The 14,880-nt window shown below is 38.8% G+C and overlaps 1 protein-coding gene across 16 annotated transcripts in view; it reads left to right on the forward strand.

Annotated features, from left to right (window-relative positions):
• The window catches only part of RIMS1 (regulating synaptic membrane exocytosis 1), a 542,374-nt gene that overhangs the window by 282,929 nt on the left and 244,565 nt on the right, over positions 1–14,880 (forward strand). For all 16 annotated transcript variants that reach the window (XM_061623103.1, XM_061623106.1, XM_061623108.1 and 13 more), the window contains 2 exons: positions 3,807–4,147; positions 5,440–6,317. In XM_061623103.1, the coding sequence (XP_061479087.1) occupies positions 3,807–4,147; positions 5,440–6,317 (1,219 nt within the window). The remainder of the gene's footprint in view (positions 1–3,806; positions 4,148–5,439; positions 6,318–14,880) is intronic.

Raw genomic sequence — 14,880 nt, forward strand, 5'->3', positions numbered from 1 at the left:
TCATATTAATAATTTATAATCATACTGTGTTGGATTTTGGCTTAGAATAACTTTTGAGGGTTTTTTCCAATACAGTATATGGGTTCTATAAATAGCTTCACTAATGAACATTTGTTTCAATTTGCTAGTTTTCTTGGAAAACACAACAGGGTACATTGCTCACTAGCAATGAGCTTGGGAATTTTTGAACATTTATGGTCTACTTCCTATAGAAGTCACTGGCAAAATTCCCAGTTATTCTAATAGAGCTGAATGACACCCTTGTAATCTTTCCCGGAGCCATCAAATTTTATATATTTAATTCAAATATTAGCTCATGGCAAAAGCTATATATATTAACACATCCAACACACATTCACACATAGGAAGAATATTATGATTGCTTGCTCAGAGACTTTCAGATTGATTTGATATGCACATTTGTATAGTGTAGCGTTAACTTATATTTTCATTTGTTCATTTTGCAATGTTTACTTTATATGGGGTCCGACTACCCAGATAAAAGAGAGACAATGATAATCAGTGGTGTTTTTCATTCCTTCCTACTTGTTGTTGATGTTGCTCCTATTATTTCACTGGGACTTATTTTTTATTTTATTTTTAAGTTAAACCAAAACTGATAGCTCTGCTGTAGGTGTAAGTTTTTTTATGAGATTCTCTATATTATAACACTTGAATGTTACTCTAATAAAAAAATTCTCTTGTGCAAAAAGGGGATTTTTTTCTTAATTAATGAACACACTTTACTTTTATTTTTTATGCTTACAATTTAAATATTTAACTAAAGTTTAGGTTGAAAATAATGTATTGTGGGATTATTTCAATAAGAATTATTTTAGATATTATATGAACTCTTTAATAATTTTGTTTACTTGTTTCCTATGCAGTATCTGAAGACAATTTATTATTTGTATGCATGCAGAATGTCTCTTCATTCCTTGACAAAAGCAGCACTCTTTTTGCTTCTTGCAATTACTATTGCAAGATTATTCATGTTCATTATTGCTGAAATAATTTGAGCCTGGATATTTTTGAAATTTTGATAGGGAAAAATATTACTGGTTGACACCTTATCAGTGGATATCAGTATTGCTTAGATATTCTTCATTTTCTTACCTCATTTCCTTTTTATTGGATTTCATTTACACCTGTATTAATGTGTTTATTACTCAATGTACAGTGTACTTTCTTTTTGTGTTTTGCATTTGCTTACATTTATGCAATGTTTATTTCCCCCCCTAATTTTACGAAGCATTTAACTGATTTTTTTCTGTAATTATTTCTCTTATCATTCATTTTTAGAAATCTCCTTGGGTTGGATTCAACTAAGGCTGCAATCCAATACACACTTACTTGGGAGTAAGTCCCATTGAATCCAATGAAGTTTACTTCTGAATAGACATGTGTTGGATTGCAGCCTTAGTCATGCTTAGAGTAGGTCCAAGAAATCAATAGGCCTTAAGGTATTAACAGTGCAATTCTATCCATGTCTACTCAGAAGAAAGACCCAGTGATTCAGCATGACTAAGACTACAGTCATAACCCTGTTTACCTGGTTGTAAGCCCTATTAAATTCAGTGGGACTTACTTCTGAGTAGACGTGGTTAGGATTGCAGCCTAAGCCTGGATCCAACTTCTTATTTTTCTGTTTATTTCTATTATGTTTTGCTAGTAACCTAATTTTAATCACATTTCAGGGGCAACTGGTGCCCTTTATTATAAATATTATTAATTGGACTTGCTTCCAAATAAGTGTGCACGTATTAGCTATTTAAGTGTGCACGTATTTGTTTAACTCTTTATCCCCCTTTTTTGTTCTTTTATCACTTACAGTGCATGGGTGCCTTGATCCCTACATAATTCTTAGAGCTGGCATCTGGCCTTAATATATGTTGCTGCTTCCCACTGTTATGAAAAGAATTCATATTTTTAAAATCTAGCGGTACTGGCCCAGAAATAGAATTGCCTGCTTGTTTTCAGACTTTCCTGAGAATATATAATCATACTTGTGATGTGAATAATATTTTATCTTCTTAAAGGTTTCTCTCATAAGGCAGGTTTTGTTTCTTTTCCTCAAATGAAATGTCAGTGTAGTCATCACTATTCTGTTTGAACATAATTCTTACTTAGCCCTGGGAAGCATATTACATTTGGGAATGATGGAAGCATATGCAAATTAATGATTAACTATTTTTTGGATATGTAACACTGGGTGTTTGATTGGAAGGACAACAAAACATTGAATTAACATTTGCTTAGTTCTTTGTTTTCATTAATGAATGGGGTGTGGGTGTGGATATCTCTGGCCTGAATATTGTAACTCCCATCGTATGTGAAATGAACTTGGTTTGTTAGGCTGATCCTATGATCTGCCTGTATTTTTTAAAAAAATATCCTCCCGCCATTTTGTGTCATCATATACAGCGTAGTCCTCAGAAATAAATCTCAATGAGTTCAGTGGGACTTACTCCCAAGTCAGTGGTTATAGGACTGCAGTCTTACAGAACTAGAGAGTCAAGCCACTTCAAGTTTTTTTTTTAGGCTTGGATCTTAACTTGCCCTTCACAAACACAAGGGCTCCTTTTGTTTATGGAGGGAGCTTGGATCCAGTGGAGGCTCCCATTGGAATATAAGGCAGGGTGGCATTTTTTACCAATTTCCTCTTCCCCGTGGGGCCCCTGTGCCACCTCTCATGCTGCTTGAACCTTCAAAAGAGGCTGCAGGGAGAAGAGGAGATTGTGAGAAATGCTCGCCTTCTGCTGGTGGAGGTATCCCATTAGCAGAATCCCATGCATGGGAGACTTCTACCTCTGTATCTAAGCCTTATGTTTATTTCATGTACAGTATTTTTATGCCATCCTCCTTCTAAGGCACTTAGGGCAATGTAGGAAGCTGTCTTATACCAGGTCAGAGAATTAGTCCATGTAGCCCAGTATTATATACTCTGATCAGCAGCAGCTCTTCTGCAGATCTCAGGCAGAGGCCATTCCCATCACCTACTACCTGATCCTTTGAACTGGAGATAGCAGGAAATGAACTTGGGACCTTCTTCATGCAAAGCATGTGCTCTACCACTGAGTTACCGTCCCTACTCCCCCCCCCAATCCTCACAACAAGCATGTTGATAGGGTTAAGCTGAGAGAGAATGCCCAGCCCAGGGTCACACACTTTGTTTCTTAAGGAGTTGGGATTTAAACCCAGGTCTCCTAAATTGTAATCTAATCACCATACCACACTAGCTCTTAAGCCCTATTTGAATATTTGAGACAAGCAGTAAGAATCACAAGAAGCAGAGAGCAGTGCCACATTCACTCACCCCACCTTCACATTCGTGCCCCAGAGCATATCTGCAGCAAGCTAAGCCTCCCAATACACGTAGGCGATCCCTGTGTGCTGGAACCCTGAGCACTCCGAGTTCCACCTCATGGGGACAGCTTAAGGGTGTGCGGATTGCATTGGGGTGGGGCCAGTCCAGGCAGAACATGATTATCATCACATGTTTTGCCGCCCTGGGCTCCTGCTGGGAGGAAGGGTGGGATATAAATTAAATAATAAATAAATAAATAATGTTTTGAACATTGAAATAGGCTTCAGAGTACTGATGAAATGTGAATGTTTGGTGCAACCACAGTGAAAACACCTGTTTGCAGTATGTTTGTATGTATGCACACTCTACAAGCATGTCCTTAGCATGAACACCAGCACAAACTTCAGAGAAGGGAAGTTTTATTCTTTTCAGATGTTTAGACAGCCAAGCATTTTTAAAACTGGAGAATACTTAGACTGTTGTTTTTCTTTATAACTAGGTTATGTGGGTATGCAACTTATGCCGAAAGCAACAAGAGATCCTAACGAAATCTGGAGCTTGGTTTTTTGGAAGTGGTCCTCAACAGCCACCCAGTCAGGATGGAACACTGAGTGATACAGCTACTGGTGGCAGTTCAGATGCACCTAGAGAAAAGAAAGCGAGGCTTCAAGAACGGTCAAGATCTCAAACACCCCTAAGCACAGCAGCTGCCACTCCACAGGAAATACCCTCTAGTGTGCAAACTGGCAGGAGGAAAGGCATAGAGCTATCCCAGCAAGCTATGGGCCTGGAACAGAAGCAAACTTCATCGAGGTCTAGAAGTGAACCCCCAAGAGAGAGGTAATACTGAAGCCAATGGCCTGGCCCATATAACTATAGGAAAAATGTAACTATAATGTGAAGCAGTGTAGACTACCATGATAAATATAGAAGATAATTGTGCTCTGGTAATACTTGAGCAGAGTACTGGAAATAGCATACAGCCATCATGTCTTGTAGCAAACGATAGCTTTATTCTCCATGAATTTGTCTAATCCCCTTTTAAAGTTGTCCAGACTGGTGGTAGCAAATTCCATAGTTTATGCACTGTGTGAAGTAGTGAAAACTGTGTTGATGACAGTGCAAGCAAAGCTTTGGCTGAATGAGTCTGTTGTGTCCTGCATGCTCCTATTGCTTCTTTGGAACCTAGCCACTATTTTGAAGGGTGGTAAAATAGTCAGGAACCTGATGTTCTTTACTAGAAGGGGAGATTATGGGATTCTTGGAAGGCTCAGTCATTGCTAATGGGATTAAGGTAAAGTGGAGGAGTTCTTAGGTCAGTTATCTTAGTTTATGAGTAATGTACTCAGTGACACTGTTTTCTGATCAACAATGGAAATTTTCTTGCTTCAGTCCCTTTCTACACATACTAGCTGCAGACAAATATTAATTTTCAGAAGGACATTAAGATTTCTCTTCACAGATACTTAAAGATTTGAGTCTCACTTTACAATTTCATTTTCAACAGATCCATATTTATGCAGTTAAGATGCATGCATTTTGAAATGTCAAAGTGACTTTACAAATACTTTTTAGGCCTGCTAAACATTTTTGGAAGAGAAATCAAGGATTGTGTTGCTTATATGGATAGACACATTCTAACACAAATATTTAGACTCACGATGATTGGTCCTAAATGAAGTTTTTAATGGCTACATGTTTTAGTCATTCTTTTTTACCTATTCCCAAATGGATTTCTGAAAATAGTTTTTTTTTACTTCTATTTTAGCATCTGTCTTCTTGAGAGGACTAAGTTAAAAACCTTTGTGTAATCTTTTCTTTAGTTTATGGGGAAGCCCTGTAGCTCTGTGGTAGAATGAATGCTTGGTATGCAGAAGGTCTGAGGTTCAATTCCTGTCATCTCCAGGTAAGGCTGGGAAAACACTTGTCTGAAACTCTGTCTGCTAGTCAGTGTAGATAATGCTGAGCTGAATGGACCATTTGTCTGACTCAAGTATTAAGGCAGCTTTCTGTTTTCCTACTGTGCCTTTTTTATGTGTAGTACAATGGTTTGCACAAAATTGGCTTGACCACTTGTCATTTAATTGGTTTGTGTGATTTCTCCTTATTTCCCCTCACTCCCTTCACATCAGGAAGAAGACATCCACAGGGTCTGAACAGAATGGAAAAGGAGATCTAAAAGGTGAGCGCAGACGTGTGCCAAAATCCTCACTTCAGCAGGGTGAAGGACAAACAGAGGAGAGGGAATGTAAAGAAAGACGTGATGTTAGAAGATTAGAGAAAGGAAGGTCTCAGGACTATTCAGACTTTCCGCGCAGTTTTGAGGAAGGCAAAACTATAGATGATGAGAAGCAAAGGAAAGAAGATGACTATCACACTCGATACAGGAGTGATCCAAATCTGGCAAGGTATCCCGTAAAGCCGCATCCCGAGGAGCAACAGATGCGCATGCACGCAAAAGTTTCAAAAGCACGGCATGAAAGAAGACACAGTGATGTTGCTTTGCCACATACAGAAGTTGAGGAGCCTGAGGCACCTGAGAATAACCTAGGAAGGAACTCACAGGTGCAAGTAACTCAGGACATAAAATCTCACCTGGATACTCAAAGGGCATATGCAGTAGAAAGAACAGGTGATGTAAGAATGTCTGTTTCTAAAAAAATAGCTAATCATAGCCCACCAACTCCCAGGCATAGTGTGGTTCCTACAGAGCACTTAGAATCCAAAAACCACGATCCCATTAAAACACAGAGTCGCCTAGATCCTAGCTCTGCTATTCTCAGTCGGAAAGCAAAGCGGGAGAAAATGGAGACCATGCTAAGGAATGATTCCCTTAGTTCTGACCAGTCAGAATCAGTGCGACCGTCTCCTCCAAAGCCTCATAGATCGAAACGGGGTGGAAAGAAAAGACAAATGTCAGTCAGCAGCTCTGAGGAAGAAGGAGCATCAACACCTGAATATACCAGTTGTGATGACGTGGAAATAGAAAGTGAAAGTGTCAGTGAAAAAGGTGAGATAAAGATTTAAATCTATGCATATATTATGTGTGTGGAAAATTAGTCTAAACATTCCTTTCCTGTCATGATTAACTGATATTACCTGAAAGAAAGGCTATGTTCTCTTTACATTTTTCTACCATCGTCTTTTACTCTGAGGCATAGGATATGGCCTTGTTCAGGCAAGATATGAATGAACCTTTTGTGTGGGCTCATAGCCCCTTTGCTCTTCGCTTCACAGTGCTAGAAAACAAACGAAGAAGTGTTCAGGTAACCATTGTTTCCTGTTGCATCAGGATATTCAAACATTGTTTGAAGTTGGTTTAATATTCTGAAGCAGGTCACCATAACTTCCTTTTTCCTGCAAAATGGGAAACAATGGCTTAATCAGAGTCTTCTTGGTTTAATTGCAGCTTGCAAGACAGGAGAAGCAAGGGGACTGCGTACACAGAGGAAAAAAGCTTGTTCATGTCTTGGCTTATTAACTGAGATATGATTGTCAAAACCAATGCAAAAAAAAGCACATAATGTATCAGCTGACAGATTGCTTAAGAATTACTAGACTTTCATGTTGTTAATCATCAGTGGACTTTCCCCGCTTTTCCCTCAGCCTTTGCAGTTCACAATGAGCCTTAATTGTGCTAGATTGTGGATTGCAGCAAGATCACTAGATTGCAGCATATGACAGAGCTAGTAGAAGCACTGTGGCTGTGGGTAAGAATGTGGAAATACTAGATTTAAATTCCCATTCAGTGGAGCTATTCTATGAGTGGTCTTGACCAAATTGAGCAATATTGAGCAATATTGCTTCCCAATATTGTTTATGGTGATTGTTGTGTATCTTGCTGCCCCGCTTTGAGGAAATGTAAGATAGAAATGTAACAAATAAGAGCATCATCTGACCCAAATTAAACATGCTTAAGGCTGCAATCTAATACCTAGGAGTAAGGCCAGCTGAACTCATTTTGAGTTTTGAGTAGACATCAATAAGATTGCACTGCAAGTCCCATTGATTTGGATGAGTTATGCATGTGCTTAATCTTCTCCCTTCTTTCAATGGGCTATATATTTAGTGTTTTACTGTTTTTTGTTTGGCGCTGTGGAAGGAAGGCGGGATATAAATTTAATAATAAATAAATAAATAAATAAATATTTGCTAAATATAGGACCATGTCCAGCCCAAACCAGGCATTTCTAAATTTTAACCAAAGAGGTATGTTTAAAAAAATTATATTGCAACTTTTTCAAAAGTAGCTTACAGACAAAATTTAATACACAAGTTGGCACACACACACACACACACACACACTTTGTTTTTTGTATTAAGTTGACTATCACCTTATTAGATAAAATCAGAAAGCTGGTTTAAATCTTAGGAGTGTCCAGCAGGAGTTTTACTTTCCTTTACCTCCCTGCTGCTGGCAGTCAGTGTAGACAATACTGAGCTGGATGGACCAGTAATCTGACTTGATTCTGTGTTCCTATATTCCTCCCGCTTTGAACAGCAATTTCTGCAAGAGGTCTTCCCATCTTAGCCACTGATAGAGCAGTTTGGGGAGGAGGAGATTGACTTGAGTAAGCCAAGGTTAACAGAGAAAAGGTTAAGCAGTCCCTTCCCTTCCCCCTCCCTCCAGATGCCTCTTCCTTATCACCCACTGGCTTTCCACTCTGCAGATGTTTTTCCTTAGGAGAGGAAGAAAAGGTTAGGAATCAGAATAATAAAATTACCCATAGTGTAATCTCTTTGGCTCACAGAGAAGGCCATTTCATGCTATATGTGGTTCCAATGTATACTATGGAATATATTCTCAATAGAGGACTACAGCCAATTCTGTTTTCTCATATGCATTCCTATGAATTTGTCACATTTGCACTTTACATTTTTTAGTTTGCACATAATAATTCTCATGTTAAGTGGCTCTTGTATAATAGAAATTGAGGGGATAAGGAGATACCTTGTACACTTAGTTTGATTCTCTGAACAGATGCCATATCCACATCATATCATTTATAATATGTATCATTGTCTCATGTGAATTTGCCATGGATTGAGAGTTCTCCAAATTGTTTTTCACTTATTTAAAAAGCTATAGAAATCCCACTTTACCTTGAGTTGAATAATTTCTTCTGTGGGTTACTATGTTTCCTAAAAGGTGCTGTGCTAGGAAGACAGAATGCTTCCAAATGAAAATAACAGTGTGAGCCTGGCAGTTTATAGTGATGCTTGCACCCCATTTCATATAAATCACACTGCATAGCTATTCAAGAGAGAACTTTTTATATACTAAGCAGGGTGCAATAAAAACAGAGTAACTGAAATGTGGAGAGATAGTATTAGAATTTTCATATCTAAACACATTCCTTAGATGTAGTCCCCATTGATTTCCACACAGTGGCCATGATCCAGCAACAAGAAAGAGAAATTGTGCCCAGATATGAGATAAGCAGTTAAGCATTTATGTATTTGGAATGGGTTTAAGATGTCTACTTTTCAGACGAAACCATTCCAATTAGTCACGAAGAAAAGGCCTCCTAAAGCAATAGTATGGTCAGCTTATTTTTGTGTTTCCTGTCATACTGTGGCAGGTACCGTAAATATTGTCTGTGTCTGGCACCAAAAAGTCTTGGTGCATATTTGCTTTCAAATTCTTACTCTGGTTTGACAACTTTTATTTATCGTATAGTAAACTGGGGCTGCAATCCCATACATACTTACTAGGAAGTAAGCCCCATTTAACTCACTGGGGTTTGCTTCTTAGTAAGCATGTGTAGATTGCACTTTGTGTTTACCCCAGAGTAGTACAGATTATTTTGCTTATGATGAGAATAGTAATATTATGGGGTAAGCATTTGCATTGGGCAAGCTGACTAAAATTTGTATTGGAATAGAATTTTCCTTTGGGGAATTTCTAACAATAGTTGGATGAGTTGTGTGATGTCATTGAATGTTCACAACAATTCCAGCTGATCAGGGTATTAAGCTGTTAGAATTCCATAGTCCAGTGTCTGTGAGAGAAGGGAAAGTTGTCGATTTGCCAAGGAGTGAACGCTCACACAATTTCTATGGATTAGCTTTATAGGGAGAGCTAAGGACTGGAAAAAGACTGGGAAGAGATCTAAGAGGTAGAAAGGCTAAGGTGAAAGGACTAGAAAGAGACCAGAGCCAGCAACTGACTGACAAACAGAAACCAGATTCCATGTTGGGGACCATTAAGAAACCCCCCAAATTCCATGTTAGAGATCATTTAGAAAAGGATGCAGTTGGACTTCCGGGAAGGGTGACTTCGCTTGTGCCTGCTTTTTGAGACGAGCTCTCGTCTCAGAAGAAGCTTTTTCAGTTTTAAAATCAGTCAGAACGTTCTTTTTGACTGGTAAAGATTTTCTCCCGGGCAGGGAGAAATGTAGAGATTAACCACAAAAGCCTGTTTTTGTTGGGAGGACTGGATTTCATTAATTTATGAGAGAAGGTTCAGCCAGCAGCGGACGGACGGACTTCCAACAAGCTCTAACTGATTAAGCTACATGTTTATCTTTTCTTCAAAGAAAAACGGACTTTAACAGGCAAGCATCCTTCTTTCTATTTTTTTCACTTGGTTTAAATTGTTGCAGCAAAAAGAGATTTGTCAATGAATCAGCTATAAAGAATTTCTGGGTGAGTTATAACTCTTCTCTTTTATTCACGAAATTAAGGAGGAAAGAAATTGAAAAAGCTTATCTTTGTTTTTATTGCAAAAAGCTGGCCTGGAAGTGCATTCTAAAGATACAAACGGAAGAGAGATTTCTATTTCGAAGAGGAAATAAATAAATAAATAAATAAATTTGATTTATGAACTTTGGAGTATTATATGTCCGGGACTATTTTCTTTTTGGTCTATTTCATTTTGACGAATCTACTTGTTCACGACGCCACTAACTGTTTTGAAGCTGGGAACTAAATTTGTTTTGTATTCCTGAATATATAAGAGGTAAGGCAGGCTGTACTGTCTACACTGTGATGTCATCAAGCCTGGAATATTAACCCAATTGTGGCTGAAATAATTTTTGTTTTCGTGGTTTTAAGAATGGCAATCAGGAAAGTGGCTGAGACCATGGAAGAAATTATGTTTCAGAAAATAATGGATGAGATTGAGATAACGAAACAAACCCTGAGACAGGGTAGACAGGAGATGAAAATTGAATTTGGCAAAATGACGCAGGAACTTAAAGAAATAGGGGATTTTGTGAGAGAGGAGATTGATGAGATTAGAGATGAGAAAAGAAAAATTAAAGGGAAGATACAAGCCCTGGAGATTGGAATAAATGTGGAATTGGAAAAAGATTTCGAGTTTATGGATATTAGAAACAAAGTTCATTGTTTGGAATTCAACGTTGTCTCTGAAGAAATTAATGAATATATTAGAGATAAAGTTATCAAGGTCTTGGATAATTTTCTGGACTGGAATGATGTGATGGAGCTTGACATAGAAAAAATCTATGGAATTAACTACAGATATGTGACAATGGAAAAATTCTCAAGAGATGAGCCAGTGCATTTTGTAAAAAAGAACAGAGATATGACTTTACAACAATATTTCAGCAACATATTCAGAATTGATGGCAAGGAAATATTTGTGATAAAGGAAATTCCCATCAGACTCTTATTATATGACTATGGCTATGACAGCAAGATTATTATGGGATACTGATAATGGAAGAATGGATACTGAAATTACTGGACTGAACAGGACTATGGAAGATGGAATTAACATTGATAATGGAAGAATGGCTATTGAAATTATTGGACCTAACAGATTTGATGAGATGGATTAATCGATATGTTTATTTGGACTATGGCTATGACAACAAGATTATTATGGGATACTGATAATGGAAGAATGGCTACTGAAATTACTGGACTTAACAGGATTATTGAAGATGGAAGATGGAATTAACATTGATAATGGAAGAATGGCTATTGAAATTATTGGACCTAATAGATTTGAACGAGATGGATTAATCGACATGTTTATTTGGAGAAAAATTGAAAGATATATCTCTCAAGGAATTGAAACCTCTCTTTGACTTTTTGTGGAAAGAATAAAGTAATGTTTATGAGATTTGATGATTAATTAAGATAACTACTGGAGGAAAGTGATTTTATAATATAATTTAAGAGACAGGATTGTTATATATTGTAGACCTATAACTGATCTGCGACAAATCGGAAGTCAACATTTTATTTTATTGTTTAATTATTTTTGTTTTGTTTTGTTTTTTGTCTTTGAAAATTTGAATAAAAATTAATGATAAAAAAAAAGAAAAGGATGCAGTTATGCAAATTTATGATGCAACCACAGTTGGAATACTGTGTACAGTTCTGGTTGCCTAATCTCAAAAAGGATTAGGGGGTTGAATCAACTCCCCTTTGAGGAAATATTTGGGGCTTTCTAGTTCAGAAAAAAAGGAGAGTGAGGTAGGACATGATAGAGGTGTAAAAGTTTATGCATGGTGTGGGGTTGTCAGTTCTTCAGTGGATATTAAACCTTTAGCAGAACATAGTAAATTAGATAAACTGTTACCTATCTGTATAAAATAGCTAGTTCTCCAAGTTCTTTCTCTTCGTTGTATTCTTTCCTGCTTGGAACAGTTCAAAGGAACAGAGGCAGCCTACTTTGCTTGTGAGCACATTGCATTTGTCTGAACCTGGAGCAATACATTTCTGATGTTTTGGCTCTCCTAAGCCTAGGAGCTAACATGGGGATGAGAGGAAGGTGGAGTGGTGTAGGTGGAGTAGTGGTTAGAGTGTTGGACTAGGACATGGGAGGCCAGGGTTCAAATCTCATCTCAGCCTTTAAGCTCACTGGTGATCTTGGGCCAGTCACTGTCTCTCAACCTACTTCACAGGGTTGTTGTGAGTATACAATGGAGGGGAAGGACCATGTGTACCACCTTGATGCCCTTCAAGGAAAGGTGGGATATAAATCTAATGATAACTGGAGCAGTTGGTGAGGAGGGGAGGTACCACATACCTGGCCTTCTGGCACCAGCATTGCTGCTGCTTATAGGGAGGAAGATAGGGAGAGGCAAGGTGATGGTGGGGTCAGTGCTTGGCAGCTGCACCAGTGGGAGCACCAGATTGGATCTGCTGGTGCTCCTGCTGGTGCTCCTGTCCAGTAACCTCCCTGTGGCCTTGTACCTCCTCCTCTCCCACCTGGCAAGTGGCAGCAATGCTGATGCTGGGCGGCCAGTTGTGCAGTGCTACCCCTCATTCCCACTCATGAATAATAAAAAATAATGATGGTAATATGTCAGATAGCCATTGCTCACTTCACCTCCCCCCCTCAGACCTATGCTCCAGGTTGGAATTGTCCTTGGACTGAAAAACGTTTGACACTCTGGCATACAGTTTGACATTATTTAGGCTTGGTTAGGCTTTTTACTTATTTTGTGTGTATGAGAGAGGAGAAGAAGTGACTAAGACAAATCAACTACAGGTTTCCTTGGATGAGGAGGTAAGTGCTTTGTTTTTATTGTAAAAACTTTCAAATAAATAGAGTGGGTGAGTGTGGAGAATGGTGGGCACTCCATTTACGCGTCAGAAGCACATCTTTCCTCCTTGGCTAGGTTGAGGTGTCTGAGAGAGGGCCTTCCTGTTTGAACATTGCCTTCCTTCTTGGCTCTTTCTTGAGGTCTGGGCACTGTAAGTGGAGGTGTGGGGGAGAATAGAGGAGTGTGTGTGTGTTCATTACTTTATTGGGCAGGGAGAAGAGAATTCTGAAGGCTTCTGTTGAAATGCAGGTTGGGGAGGTTGCTTGGAGAGAAAGGGAGATCTGTGTGTGTGCATGTGTATGTGTTCACTGCTTGGTGTTGCTGAGGGGGAGAGAATTTTGGTAAGTCGGGGGTGCTTAGAGAGAGGGGGAGGTGTGTGTGTGTGTGTTTTGAGGCCAAAAGCCCTTCTGTTGTTAGTCTCCCCAACTTCAGCATATTCAGAGGTAGACTGCCTCTGAAACTGGAAGTTCCATTAGCAATAAATTGACAGATATCTTTCCTTCTCCAGGGTTAGAGGCAGTCTACCTCTGAATATGATGAAGGTGTTTAATAACAGAAAAGCGTTACTGGCATCAAACCCTGCTTGCAGGCTTCATCTGGTTTCCATTGTGGGAAGCAAGATGCTGGAGTAGGTCAGCATTTGGCTTGGTCCAGCACAGCTGCTCTTATATTCAAAGGGATCACAAGCTCTCTTTTAAAGAAAAAGATTGCTTCTTTCTGGTTTGTTGACTCCAGTTTATTTTTATGTCTGCTAATCTGTAAATACAACTCATTGCAAGAACCCAAGCAAACCCCACTATCCTGAAGCATGAAGATTTTAATGTTGTGTACTATACAACTGACAGGCACATATAGCACTTTTACCCCACTCTTCAGCCTAAAAACGTTTCCAGACTTGCTTATTAAGATCAGTAAAAAGAGTAGATAGCCATAATCAGTAATAAAATACATATTTCTCACCGTTATCACTTTGCACAGAAGTCATACAAACCTTAACATGCAAAGTCTAACCTTGTTCAGATCGATGGAAAGTATATGTTTCTTATCCCCTAATTTCCAAACCTTTGCTGGGGAGGAGGGGAGGGTATGAATTTTTTTTACGATAATTAAGGGTATACTATATTAATTACATCTCTTCCATATGGTTTAGGGTTGGCATTGGGAAAAACAAGGTTCTTAAGCCTTTTAACAGCTGCATTTCCACAATCAGTGTTAAGAGTTTTGGGTGTGTATATATTGCAGCAGAGTGCAGAAATCTGGTCTGTTAAGACTAGTAGTTGAAAGAATAAAGAAACTACTACAAAGAGGTAAAGTCATACATGGTGAAGTAGCCATACGGCCTGCACTCAGGGAGCCAAAGACTGGAAGAGAAGGAAAGAAGAGTAGGAGTGAAGCCTGTAGAAACAACAAACACTTTAGAAGAGGAATCAGCAGAGGGAAGAATAGATTGCTTTTCTCTCTGTTGTTCCACATTGGTTCAGATCACTTGCAACATGCATTGGTGCTTTTCTCTCAACAATCAGGACCAACAAGACATAGCTGACTGTCCATGGTAAACATGAGGTGGGATGGGGTGTGTGTGGAGAAGCAGGAATGACTGCAATTGTGACCACAGGGGCCCTTTCTGAACCAAAGTAAGGCACATTTAGGTGCTAAGTATTTGTAGAACTGTACTGCTTAAGTGCCTACTGCAAGGAAGGAAGATGAGGACCTCATAGGCTCTGCCCGTATGACCTCATAGGTATCCCACCAGGTTTAGGTTCCACCAGCCTACACTGTGTATATCTCACTGCAACTTAGTTGTCCCAGGAGACCAGACCAGTCTGTTTTCTTTTAGTTGCATTTATTGCATGAAGTAAATTAATGAAAATGTGCATCTTCACCCGCACAACAGAAATAAACATTCAAATTAATCCACATAGTTTTGCTAAATCTTAGGCTAAATTAGCCACTAGATGGAGTCTGTGCAGTTTATATTTTAGCTGTCATTTCCCACAAATATTTTCTTAAGTTAGCTACTGAATATTTTATCTGCAGTTCCAGAAACAC

Source organism: Rhineura floridana, chromosome 4 (assembly GCF_030035675.1).
Source record: "Rhineura floridana isolate rRhiFlo1 chromosome 4, rRhiFlo1.hap2, whole genome shotgun sequence".
NCBI lineage: Eukaryota > Metazoa > Chordata > Lepidosauria > Squamata > Rhineuridae > Rhineura > Rhineura floridana.